We start from the raw sequence: 13968 nt of genomic DNA, 5'->3' as shown, positions 1-13968 counted from the left end.
TAATAAAATCCATCAGTAAATTGTAAAATACAGTAGCCTTTTCTCTTGCATCTTAATTTAAAATAATGAAATTTATATTTTATATTCTCCATATCAAATTTTATCTTGAAAAGAAAAACACTAAGTAAATAAATAAAATAGCATCTATTGATTTTAGGCTTCTTTTTAAACAGAAATATTTAGTAAACTTTTAATTTTACTTTTTAAATTAGAAAAATAGTTTATTTTTAAAAAGCTGTTTCCAGTGATGCACAATTACATATTATTTACAAACAATAAAAGCAAAGCAATATTATACTAGAAAACAAATAGTAACTGAAATAGGATCATACTCCCTTATTGTACAATACAAATCTGTTTATGATAAATTATGTAAAAACTATCATTGAAGAAATAATAGAGCATGCTAGGTAAAAGTTACTGATGAAGTCAATTGAAAACAAATAGCATACACTTGCAGTTGAATTTTTTACAGGGTTTTAAATTTTTTTATTAACAAAGATTATTTTATTTTTATACTAAAAATTTAATATTTCCCAAAAACAAATACAACTCCAAAAATAAACCAATTTATTTCATTAATGATTTCTGAAATGATAATTTTGCTGTATAAGAAATAGTCAAGGTACAAGCATTCTATAAAAAAATAAAAAAACCTTAAAACCTTGAAAACTTATCAAACAAACTTGAGAGCTTGGATGTCTGATTAGTTGAGTACAATAGTTCTTCTGATTATTTATGTGTGCGAAATAAAGGGAAGCATGCAGCATACTAAGGGGCAATACTCTGACAATCTCAATGAGTGCTTCAGTTTGTTGGGTTGAACACAGAAGCAATGACACAGAAACAAATTGAACATTTTTCACATGCTTTTTGTACTGAGATACAAATCTCTTTTATTTCTATCCTTATGAACTTGAATGAAGCAGTGCAGAAGGATTTGTTTAGGGAGATAAATGTTATTACATACACCATTCAACTGATTTTATTGATCACTTTAATGTCATCTATAAGCTACCAGGAGCATTGCCTTCTCTGCCGTACTGACTCACAGTGAAACGGTTTTCAACAGGAAATAATTGTGGGGCGCTTGGAGTCAGACAGCTAACAGCCCCATAATCCCTCTGATGTAAGTAAATTTCAACAACAGGGTAGACATTTTTATAAAACAATCAGATCTTTTTCAGGGGTAAATCACTCTGAGAAATTCTCACTTTAGAATAAGTCTACTCAAGTTGAATTTATTATCTTATATTTAACTTTAAATAAAAATAAAAACTATAAGAAACTTGCAAACTTGAAATTAACACTGAGAAATTAATTTTTCCTAGCACATGAAATTTTTTAAACAATAAATAACTTCAATAATAGAAATTGAAATAATGTATGGAGAGAAATAAAATATTGTCCCATAAACCTTAATTGTTGAAATTGATCAATGGATAGAGTTAGTACACCCCGATACTAGTTTTTTAATTTCAATCTTCTAGAATAAAAAAAAAAAAACCCAACAAAAATGTAAAATGTATTTTTAAACCCTCAGGGAAAAACCTAAAAAAATTAGTTGAAAAGAAAACCAGCAGTTTTAAATAGATAACAAAGAAACATTCTCAATGGCACAAACAACAAAATTCAAATGCTCTGAAATTTTGTACAATGAATATGGAGAAAACTTTTTCAGACACCTTGTAAAAAAACTCACCCTTAATACTGGTGATTGGTAAAATAATAAATGTCAATATCAATAACAAATAAGCAGTAGTGATGTAATGGTTTAAAAAGTTTTCATTGAAAGAAGTTAAAAAAATCTTTGTTATTACAACACAATTAGATTATACGAAACTGTGTTTTGAGGCATTATAAATAAATTAAAATCCTAAGGGCTTGGGTTAAAACCACTCCTAGAAATAATTAGCTGAACTCTACTTCATCTGTCTTATTGTTATGTATCATCAGTTTTACATTTTGAAAGAGATCATCTGCTATTATTTCATAACTTTCTAATAAAATTGTGTTACAGCATGCAATTTCACCTAATTTTTTTAATTTCAAAATTCTGTAGATGAATGGCCAAACGCCATCTGCCTAATAACAGCAGCTAACGTGTGTAAAGCTTGTATGTCATACCTTATCTTGTGGCCGTGGAGCAGACGATGAAGGTTTGGGAGCAACAGTTGGAGGTCTGGCTCTAGATCTTAATTCTGAAGATTCTTGTGGTTTCCTCCTAGGGTTTTTGTTTGGGGTACTGTAGCCAAATATTTTAATAAACACTCCCATAAACACTACAACACCAATACACATGAGAAGAACTGCCCACCAGTGATCCTGAAAAAATAACCAATGTTAGTACATTTCAAGAAGAAATGAAATACAATTTGCTTCATGTGCAGGAACATAAAGCCAATAAAGAAAACAACAGAAGTAAAAATTACATTATACAAAATGAAAAATCAAAATAAATGTAAAAAAGAATCTATTTACCGTTATCCAAGTGCGTATATTTTTTAATGTAACTGGATTGAATATTAGATCTGTTAGTTGTTTAAATGGCCCCTCAGCATCTACATTTCTACATTTGGAGAAAACATCACAGAAACCCTTGTAATCATTGCAAGGGGAACCTAGATTTAAAAAGAAAAAATGTTAAGCATACTCATGGATGTTGATTAACTCGACACCAGGAAAATACCCCCCACCCCCATCATAACACCCCCCACCCCCATGATGGTATACTGCTAAACAATATGTTGTGAGTTCTGATCCCCGTTTCAAGACTGTACAATGTCTCTAAATCCACCAAGCTCTAAGGTGACTTGCGTTAAGGAAAGTAAAGGTGGCTGGGCAAAGTGCAGACCATCCTTTCCTATGCCAGGTTCACTGAAACAGGTGAACTATATCTACTGGAAGGACACCCAGGTTCTAAAAGGATGCCATTTCTCTGGCACCCAAGAAGCAACAAAAGGTTGCGTGCCCCTAAGTTCCCTGCTATCTCAAAACCTGGGGCCTGCTGATCAGGTGTCCTGCACAAGGGTGGCGCTGTATTAGTTAGTAGTTTTAAAAACACCCAACCCCTTCCAACAGCACCATGTGACACCTCTGACACATGGGAGGGTCTTCTTTCTTCTTCTTTTGTTCTTAATTTTTAGTGTTGGAAGGGATCGAGCCTTATCTGCCAGAGGGTTTGAACTCGAGACTTTTTTTGAATTTATAGACCATGAGATTTGCCGACTCGACCATGCTTCCATCACAATTAAGGATTACGTGTCAACAGGTTATGCGCCATTGAGGCCATTGACTCTGATTTCAGCCTGCTTTTTCTTTTTGGATTTGCTTCCATAGCCTTTGTCCAACCAAGAACAAACTACAAGGCAGCAGTTGTTTGATTTTGGAGTTGTCTCTCCTAGAAGAGTGGCTGTCCCTAGCTAACGAGCCTCACCTGCCCGAGGGTTCGAACTCGAGACTTTTTGGTTTAGCAAACATGAGCTTTACCGACTCGACCACACCGACCCCTTGGGATAGTGCCCATCAACTAAGATCCAAGAAATATAATGCCAGTATTGTTTACATTTGAATAACTTAGAAAACAAGGTCAGATATTTAATAAAACACAATTGATAATGCCTAGGTGAAACCTGTATACAATGCTGCATCACTCTGGTGTGTAGGACTAAATCGCATTAAATCGCAACTTGTAAGCTGGAAGTAAATAAAATATTACCTGGAGGACGTTTTACGCCTATTTGTGTTTCCTTCTTTCCAGATTTTATTTCGTCCAGCAATTGTTTGAAAACAGGATATTTATCAACTTTGGCTGTATCATAGGAGCTAATACATTCGCTGTTCTCAGTTTCTTCTATAATAAAAATAACCAACATAGGTTAACAACATTACAATATAATTATTCACTTCAGAAACTAAAATAAGCCATATGTGATGAAAACTAAAATAACATTTTTCAACAAAGGTGATTTCTTTTAAGCTGTCTGATAACTCTCCCAGTAATGTATTTTTAAAACTATTGTAGCACACCTCCCTCCATATTTAAATAATGTATCCATAACATTACATTTGGTTGTGATCTGACAGTTTTGTAAACAGTTAGAAAGTTGGTTTAGTATGTGTTATGCATAATTTCTTCAAAAACATAAGTGTAAATAAGGTTAAACACAACATCTATCCAAGAATAATATGATTTCATTAATACAAACAATTCAACTTACTGCATGATACATAGCACATATTTTCAACAGTGGCACCTTGTGCAGTAGTCAAGAAGCATTCAATCCAATTTATTTTAGAACAAACTGAACCCATACATTCCTAAAATTGGAATATAATTGATATTAGAATCTTGTATTAACTATTATTCACATGTACTTCTAATAGTAATGTGATGTGAATTTTGAATATTTATAATGCAAAGATAAACTTTGCTAGTTTTTTATATCAGGAATAAATTCCACTAGCAGTAAAAAAAAAATGAACACCTATATAATTTCACTAAATAATTGGATAATACAAACTTTGAGCTAAAAGCAATATTGTATAGGTGATAATTTCTTAAAAAGATTTTACTTTAAGATCCCTGTAAACATATGCAACTAATAACATATTCTAGCTGAGTATACAATCCCCTCATAGATGAACCTTATTACATCTGCCCTATGATTAAATTACTTAATGTGTTCCACCATCAATTGGGGGATACCATTTTTTTATAACTGATAGCCAATCTTTTCCTGAACTTGCTATTCCTTTTTATAAGCTTTTGTTTAGTTTACAATGTCTGGTTTCTTTTTGGTGGGTTTGTGACAAATCTTGTTTAATTTTAACCCACTTCTAATGCAGCAATTTCATTCTAACTTTCCAAATACATAAGTCTCTGATGGCAATGCAAGAACATATAGTTTTTTAATCTAATAAGACATTAGGTTTTTTTCATTTAAACTATTACTAAATTCAATGGCAATGCAAGAACATATAGTTTTTTAATCTAATAAGACATTAGGTTTTTTTCATTTAAACTATTACTAAATTCAATAATAAATGGGAGAGATAACAAGTTCAAGAACAATTAAAAATAATTTTTACCAACTTGCTTTCTGAAAGCATTGGTCGCTCATGAAATCTCATATATATTTTAGCGATCGATGCTTTTACTAAAGGAAGCAAGTATGTTGTATCATTAAAAAATTTTCAGTGCATTTAAGAGATATTATAATTAAGGTTTTTAAAATTTGTTTTATTTTATTTTAAACTGTTATAAATATACATCAAACTACTTACTCCCGATATACAAACTCTGTTGAACTCATTACAGAAGGTAAAGTTTGCCTTATTTTTAGCACTGGTAACTGGACATGTGGCAGAGGTTGTTAGATCAGTTAAGACAAATAAAAACATTAAAAACCAAATATGAGGTTAAAAACCACAATAAACCCACTTGTACTACATAGGATCAATTTAAAGATAAAATTTAACAAAAGAAATTTTCTAATTGATTTTTAACAATTTTAATTGCAATTTTTTAATGTATTTTTTTGGCCAAAACAAAACAAAATCTTGCATATTTATGAATTGTCGAATTTTGATATAATTAATTCTGCCTGTCCAGGATAGAGGACAGCTTATGTCAAGTTTAATAGTTGTTAATAATAGCAATATCCATTTTGGATTGGTGGTCATTTTAATTTAACTGAATATTAGTATCATTTAAAAATAATTGTCTGGCTTAAATTTAAACTAGGCTATTGTAATTTTTATTCTGTGTAATGTTTGTATAATCTGTAATTATCAGTATAGACTTGTAAATATGTGAACACTTTGTAAAAAAAGGATATCCATCACAATTTATACTATCTTTACACTCAGTAGCAGCCTGACAAACAAAAGCGGTATCTGCTACAAACTGACAACTACTTTGACAACATGGTCCTTGAGATGGGCTGAAAAGTAAACAAAATTTTAATGATGTTTTTAACACAGTATTGATAGAACTCAGAAATCTCATATAGGATGATAACATTTTTAGGTATGTTGTTTTAGAATAAATCATTTTTTGTTATCTATTTAATGATAATTTAATATTAAAAGCTTAGCATGATTATTGTCATACAAGGAATGATTGTAATTCTTTAATCATGTTCTTTGATACAAACTGCAGTTAAAATTCAACCAGTTTTAGGAAAAAAAATGTTTCTCCATTATAAGTCTCATCACTGGAAATTTTAGAAATGCAAAAACAAGGAACCATATTATTACCTGCATTTAACAGATGAGTTTTTAAAAGTGCATGCCACTTGTGAATCTGCGGATTCCTTTTGTTCATTACAACATTGGTCCGTACACTCCCCTTCAAAACCACAGTCACATTTTTCAGTACCTTCAACAATACGATTCCCACAGAAACTATTATTGGAGGCTGAAAAAAGTTTTTATCGAAAAGAAAAAAGTTATTGATAGTTCAAAACACAGACAATTAATTAGTTGTAAATCCAGTATAAATGCTAAAACATATTCTAAGATTATGGGACACGTGGCCTAAGCAGTAGTCTTGAGTTCAATTCGGATCCATGTCAGTAGAACATCCCTGAGTCCACCCAGCTCTGATGGGTACCTAACTCATGTTAGGGAAAGTAAAGGCGGCTAGACAAAGTACTGACCACACATACCCTTCATATAGCAAGGTCAAGGACATATGAACTCTACTTCATCTGCCCAATAGATAGCAAGATCTAAAACGTACTCTTTACTTTTTATATACTATGATTGCTAGATGTTTGAAATGGACTAGTAATGTTTGCATGCTATTTAAGAATAGCTAAGATAAGATGAATAAAAAAATTTAAAACAAAAGTCTAAGCAAACAAACCCTTAAAACAGTTATCTCTCTTCCCATTTGGCGCTAATGTTTCCAAAACTCTGGCAATGGCATCCTTACTGCAGGTGCTAAATTTGGCATTGTTTGGTAGGTTGCCTTGAGTGGCACTGGGAAACATGATGTAATTCCCATTTGAGGAGTCAGGTAGGGAGGTACCATAGGGGGCACACACACTTGTCGTATCATGCTGAAGTTTTAAGGAGTAAAAAATACTTACACTACAACAATTACAAATCCTGCATAGATGTGGTTATTTACTTGATTATTGATAACAATTAATAGTAACAATTATTGTTATTTTTTTTAAAAATTATATTAAATTATTAAAAATACTCGCAAATAGCAATTTATTTTTAAAAAAGATTAAAAAAATGTATCCACTTTAAAAAATGAATGAGAGTTAACTTAATGAATTACTTGTGCTCCAAAATTGTGTCCAACTTCATGTGCAAACGTGAGCTGAGACACACGTGGGGGTACATCTTGCTTGAAGTTGATCAGGGTCACAATACCTGTATTCAAACTTCTGTCTGAGATCCCATTGTTGTTGTCTCTCACCGGCCCGTACTTCCCACACACCCCAGAGTTGCGAGCTAAAAACATTCAATCTTAGTTGAGTAAAAAAATGGGCACATTTCGATTACAAAGTTTGAGATAAAAAAGATTAACTCTTAGCTTACTGAAATATTTCTACTTCAAAGTTAAGAACTCAAAGACAATAAATTTCAGCAGTATGAGTAAATGTAAACATTTTTAAAATAATTCAATAAAATTAAAACTGAGCTTTTTACCCAACAAACTGATTTTCACTACAAAATATTAAAAGGATTTTTATAAACTTCAAAATCTTGATATGAAGATACCCTCAGGCTAACCATGGCTATTATTATGCAGCAAAAAGTGGCAGTAGAGACAGGAGGAAGCAGACCATTGTGTATATATATATATATATATATATATATATATATATATATATATATATATATATATATATATATATATATATATATATATATATATATATATATATATATATATATATATATATATATATATATATATATATATATATAAACTTACAATCAGGGGTGGCCACCCAAGCAAGACCTAATGTGCCACCAACAAAGTCACGATAAGTAAAGGTGTGCACAAGACAGTAGGCGTCATGTTTTTCATTAGCTGTAAGATCTAAAAAGTTGCTGACATCCAGGTTATCAGTACAGTAACCACTGTCCACACCTGCAGTACAATCTGTCATGACCTATTGATAATAATGCAAAACAGCAAATGTTATATTAACTAATAGATAGTTTTTTTTAAAAAGGCAAAATATTTTCTTACTTTATATTAATTTTATCTATAAAGATATCGTAGTTCAATAAATTGAACCTATTCATATACCACTATTAAACCTATCTATATATATAATTCTCTTCTTGGAGACGATAGAAAACACCAAGCTGTAAGCGCGCTTCCTACCACCCCCACCCCTACATGGTCTGGTGAGCTGTGGTTCATGCTAAATGTTTACAATCGTAGAGCCGGGTTTAGTGACGGCTATTAGGGGCAGATAATTTAGTTTGAAACGATGTTAAACTTAGGGGAGGTAACTAAGAGGAGTTTACTTTCACAGGGGGGGGGGTGTATCGTCCTTAATGAGCTACTGATAGTGTTTTAAAGCAAATATTTTCAGTGGCAGAGTTGGTACTGTCAAATTCACAAATTAGGAATTACTGAAAAATAGAAAATAAAACAACTATATAGCGGCTAGCGGCGTATGATACGGGTCGGCTTGTAATTTATAAAAACCCAGAGGAAAATAAATTGCTACTGTACCAAGTTCTGAAAAACACCTAACAGATTAAGTTTTAGATTTTACCTATATCTGTATAAGAGCTGGATTTAGATATTTTAAACTGTAAAAACTAGAACTTATACCACTTGTTAACTTCAAAAACTTTTTTTGCTTAATATTTTATTTTTGTAGAAGAAAAACAAAACACTTACCACTGATCTTTGCAACTGAAAGTTGATCCCCCTAAAAGTGGGGACTGGATTATCAGTCTTGGCAAAAGGGGTCACAGTATATATGTCATTGATAGCTTTAATATGGTTTGCAAATAGAGACAGAATCAGTTCTTTAGCCTTGTCCTACCAACAGAAACAGTTTAAAAATGTTAGTTCTGGATTGTATTTGTGTGCCACATGTAGGGTTAGGCTAGAAACATCTAAAAACCTCGGAATTGTGCATTTGGTAGTTGAGGCTTTTATTTTGGTCTAATATGGGTATAGTGTTAGAGTGCATATAGAAGTTGGTTAGAAAGCTACAGTGTGTAGGCATATACCACCAGTATGTTAGACTAGAGGGCAGATAGATTAGGAGGTGGTTAGAAAGCTAGATAGTGTGTAGGCATATACCACCAGTATGTTAGACTAGAGGGCAGATAGATTAGGAGGTGGTTAGAAAGCTACAGTGTGTAGGCATATACCACCAGTATGTTAGACTAGAGGGCAGATAGATTAGGAGGTGGTTAGAAAGCTACAGTGTGTAGGCATATACCACCAGTATGTTAGACTAGAGGGCAGATAGATTAGGAGGTGGTTAGAAAGCTACAGTGTGTAGGCATATACCACCAGTATGTTAGACTAGAGGGCAGATAGATTAGGAGGTGGTTAGAAAGCTACAGTGTGTAGGCATATACCACCAGTATGTTAGACTAGAGGGCAGATAGATTAGGAGGTGGTTAGAAAGCTACAGTGTGTAGGCATATACCACCAGTATGTTAGACTAGAGGGCAGATAGATTAGGAGGTGGTTAGAAAGCTACAGTGTGTAGGCATATACCACCAGTATGTTAGACTAGAGGGCAGATAGATTAGGAGGTGGTTAGAAAGCTACAGTGTGTAGGCATATACCACCAGTATGTTAGACTAGAGGGCAGATAGATTAGGAGGTGGTTAGAAAGCTACAGTGTGTAGGCATATACCACCAGTATGTTAGACTAGAGGGCAGATAGATTAGGAGGTGGTTAGAAAGCTACAGTGTGTAGGCATATATGACCTGATTGTCTGGGAGAAAAAGGTGTACATGTACAAAATAAAGTAAACATAAGTCTTGGATATAAGTTGTGTGTACAAAAAAGAGCTCAACATTATAAGTAGTATGACAATATTTTAAAAGTAGATTACAGAAAAAGTCACTGAAATGGAAATTATGATTTATAATTTAATCATATTTTCCAAAACATTAAAGTAGTTATAAATTATAAAAATTAACCAATATCTACTTACTGGATTATTATTGTTCTTTGAAAGAAAATGTTTGTATAACAGAACATCTGCTCTTAAACTCATGAAACATGTTTTTTTTTCATCTGCAAGCTGCCGTCTCTTTCTGTAGTGGGGCTGATTAGCATGTTCTGTGTATTTGTTGTAGGGATTTGGATCTGAGAAAGTCTGAAGATAAGAAAAAGAAAAAAGTTATTTTTTCAGCAGACTAACTGGAAGTTGTGAAGTATCTGTCTAGATAAAATATTAAGTTGGACAAAACAGAAATATGATAGATAAATTATATCGGCTTTTTAATGACTTTAAAAAAAAATGTGCAAGTTTCCTAAAACAAATATGTAAAGTTAAGTAAAATATCCTTGATCAAAACAAAATTTCCTTAATTCTTTAAAATCTCATCACTTAATCATAAAAAAAAAATTCTCTTGTAAACCGCTTTGTTAACTAGGCTTCCAGTTTCACTAAATGTTAATTAATTTTTTTTTTTAATTACTATTAAACAATAGCCCTTTGATCTAATGGCTTAAACTTACATCTCTCTTAAATCTGTTGGGGGTCTCATCAATAGGTTGCCACATATCTTGAAGTTTCTTGTACATGTTACCCCCTCCACATCTCCCTGTCCCTGTCCGCATGTGTCTGTAACAAAAACCATCACATTCAACGATGTTCCAACATTTTTATTACAGATTTTGGTTGAAAAATGCTTGACTAAATACTGTTGATTGTAAAGATGAGAATTTTTAACATCAATTATCAACATGTAGTATAAATAAAACTTAAGCATAAATAAAATATGCTTAATAATTAATTTCAATAAATAAAAAGAAATTTTCAAAAAATTTCTTAATATTTAAACTATTCATTTTTTTATAAACTAAGGTATTATGCTAACATTTTTAGATCACAAAATGATGGTGATGTTGATTTTGAAATGGAAGAAACATTTGAAATAAATAATTGGAAATTGGTTTTATTGCTTAGTATAGTATTGTCTTTTTAAATAAGTATTTGGAAACTTTGAATATAGCAAACAACATCACTATCTTGATTTTTAAAGTGTACCTGTAGGGATCCAAATTCATGTGAGATTCAGGGTAAATGATGGTGTGGAAATCGGAATGGTTCAAGTGGTTTCTGGCTGGCTCTATGTGGTAGGTGGTGTTTCCAGGTATGATGATGTGCCCAGAAATGCTGCCATTGATGATTGACATGTGAACTGAGCTATTGGGTTCACCTGGACAAGAAAACACAAACATTGATTCATCAAGTACTGGATGTAAATTGTTTTATCAAATTTTCATCTGAAGACTCCATTGGGAAGTTTCAGCTAAGCTTAAATAAAAAAATTCAGTTTCAGTAGTAGTTAAATCTTAGACTAAGAGTACAAAATATAAAAGTTCAAAGCTATCTTATTCTGATGCTGATTGACCACTTGAACACAAAGGGTTTGCAATGGTCCAGCCCTTGATTACCTTCTACATTCCCGTCATATATAAAACTTGTATCTACTTTTGTGGGTGGTCCATTATCAATGACCAGTTCATGGTCCTCAGCAAAAATGGATTTACTGGGTTGTAGGCGAACATTGAATGTCCTAAGTTAAAAATAACACAAATAAACAGAAATTAGACATACAGGAATGCCTTATAAAGAAGTTAAAATATAAAATATATAGAAATTGAAATAACTCTTTACTTGCACATTTGTACATAGTTTCTATTTTTAAATTTGGCCTGGTTTTTTAAATATGTGTGAACAATTAGCAAAGTCATCAGGTTGTCTACACACAATTCTCTATATGAATGCATCAGCTTAATTACATCACAGAGAATAAATGAGATGTCAACTCAAAGTCTTTACCTGCCATAAGCTTTCAAAGTGAACTTTAAACTCTGGTCCGCTGACCTCCTGACTCTTGCGTGCTGCTCATGTAGGTGTAATGGGTTGAAATGTAATGGCTGATAGTCAAGTATGTAATCGTTTAGAGATGCCCCATCTGAAATGTGAAAATACATTAAAAATCTACTATGTATGTGTTTCTATTTAACATATGTGATCAGGTTAATTAGTCCAACCCTTTTGGTGGGTAGCCCCCATTTTAATTTTTTTTTAAATAGTGTGGACCAGTGGCGTAGCTAGGGTATTTGCTGCCTGATGCTGTCCTGTGGTTGATGCCCCCGAAAATATAATGTTGCAGCTCCATCTGAAAACCCAATGTGAAATGTATGGTGTTGCCAAATATTGCGGCTCACAGAGGGACCAGCACAATTTGCAGCCCTACTGGTGCTATACCAAAGGAGAAAGGGGCCGTCATACAATTTTAGATCACTTTTTACTTTCTCGTATATACGTAGTATAGAGAAAGTATTGTAATCGTGCAAAAAAAAAAAAATCGAGATGTTTACAAATCTCGACGTTTTACACCTCACTGATACGGAAAAACATAATTTTGCAATCTTGTCCGTATGTCTGTGTGTGTGTGTGTCTGTCCGTGTGTAAACACGATAACTTGAGTACCGTTACAGCTAGGTTGATGAAATTTCATATATAAGTATTTTATCAAAATCGTAGATCCGTATCAACTTTTGAGCGATTTCCGATAACCGGAAGTGGTACTTTTCCTACTTTGAATTTTTAAAAAGCCTATAACTTGAGTACTATTTCAGATAGATAAATGAAATTTCACATGTAAGTAAAAGATCTAATTCTCTACCTTCTGTTAAATTTTGAGTAATTTCCGTTGACTGGAAGTAGTAATTTACGCTACTTCCGATTTCTCAAAAAACTAATGTAAATTTTAAAAGTACTAATAATATTGCGCACTATTATGCGCTTTTTTTATTTGCGTTCACTTGGTGTGCAATTAATTTGTCTACGAGATTTTATTCTATTTTTAAAACTTTAAGTATTTAAAATGGATTAAAAATCATGTCTATAGCCCGAGTTTCCATCCCCTGTTATTTTATATAAGAATATTCGAGAAAGTTTAGGGGAGATCACTCCCGGTTTATTTCACCACAAAATGCCACAATGCCCTCCCACCACCACAAAAAAAAAAAAAAAGCAAGGCCATAATTCTACTCAAAAATTAGATTTTTATTTAAATAGCGGAATTTAAAAAGTTTTACCGCCCCTACTTACAACCTTTAAGACTTAAGAGATGGGTTGTAAAATTTATTTCAGTAAGGTAACTACAATAGACTGGTTGAGGCCCTTCCCAATGGTTTCAAATAGTGTGATGATAAGAAGTATTGTAGCCTACAGTCTACAGTATAGCGATTTCCTGTTCTGGATAGATCCGGCACACACACCAGACATGAAATTATCTTTTCACCATTTTCTTAGAAACCAGCCAGCCCAGCTCACTGACGGAACATGTTCGCACTGTCTTCCGCTAGAGTAGTCAATTTACATAATGTTCAATTTGCCCGTTCAGCAAACAGAGCCGACCCTCCAATGTGGTGTTATATTACTTAATCTTTCGATTCTATAAGCCTTAAAACATGCACGACTGCCACGCATCATGCATTCGATTCTCCGACCATTTGGCCAGAAACCACATCGTAGGAAGAAGTTCAAACAAGCCTGAAGTGCTGCGGCCTCAAGGACATGTTTGAACTAAACTTCTGACTGACGAGAGTGCACGCTTGTGTTGTTACGCAATCCAGTTTTAATTTTCGACTGGTCTAATCTTGAGTTCTTTTTACTATGTCATTAGGACGGGCGTCATGGTATCTCATTTGGACGGGCGTCATGTATCTCATTTGGATGGACGTCATGGTATTTCGTTAGGACGGC

General features: G+C 32.9%; 1 protein-coding gene across 5 annotated transcripts in view; it reads right to left on the bottom strand.

The window, feature by feature from the left end:
• LOC131951450 (disintegrin and metalloproteinase domain-containing protein 10) overlaps nt 1-13968 on the bottom strand; it is a 43199-nt gene that overhangs the window by 2759 nt on the left and 26472 nt on the right. For 4 of the 5 annotated variants that reach the window (XM_059313863.1, XM_059313866.1, XM_059313865.1 and 1 more), the window contains exons 3-18: nt 12031-12166; nt 11643-11764; nt 11233-11404; nt 10701-10806; nt 10171-10335; nt 8888-9031; nt 7961-8141; nt 7298-7473; nt 6872-7067; nt 6262-6421; nt 5841-5945; nt 5287-5374; nt 4221-4320; nt 3719-3853; nt 2482-2621; nt 2128-2325 (exon numbers count right to left, since the gene is read on the bottom strand). In XM_059313863.1, the coding sequence (XP_059169846.1) occupies nt 2128-2325; nt 2482-2621; nt 3719-3853; nt 4221-4320; nt 5287-5374; nt 5841-5945; nt 6262-6421; nt 6872-7067; nt 7298-7473; nt 7961-8141; nt 8888-9031; nt 10171-10335; nt 10701-10806; nt 11233-11404; nt 11643-11764; nt 12031-12166 (2324 nt within the window). Of the gene's footprint in view, nt 1-970; nt 1125-2127; nt 2326-2481; nt 2622-3718; nt 3854-4220; nt 4321-5286; nt 5375-5840; nt 5946-6261; nt 6422-6871; nt 7068-7297; nt 7474-7960; nt 8142-8887; nt 9032-10170; nt 10336-10700; nt 10807-11232; nt 11405-11642; nt 11765-12030; nt 12167-13968 lie in introns of all 5 variants that reach the window. The other variant, XM_059313867.1, reaches the window with a different exon arrangement.

Source organism: Physella acuta, unplaced genomic scaffold, assembly GCF_028476545.2.
Source record: "Physella acuta isolate Inbredline_101_S28 unplaced genomic scaffold, ASM2847654v3 ptg000813l, whole genome shotgun sequence".
NCBI classification, from domain to species: domain Eukaryota; kingdom Metazoa; phylum Mollusca; class Gastropoda; family Physidae; genus Physella; species Physella acuta.
The sequence above is the reverse complement of the archived record's forward strand: the minus strand, read 5'-3'. Positions and strand labels throughout refer to the sequence as shown.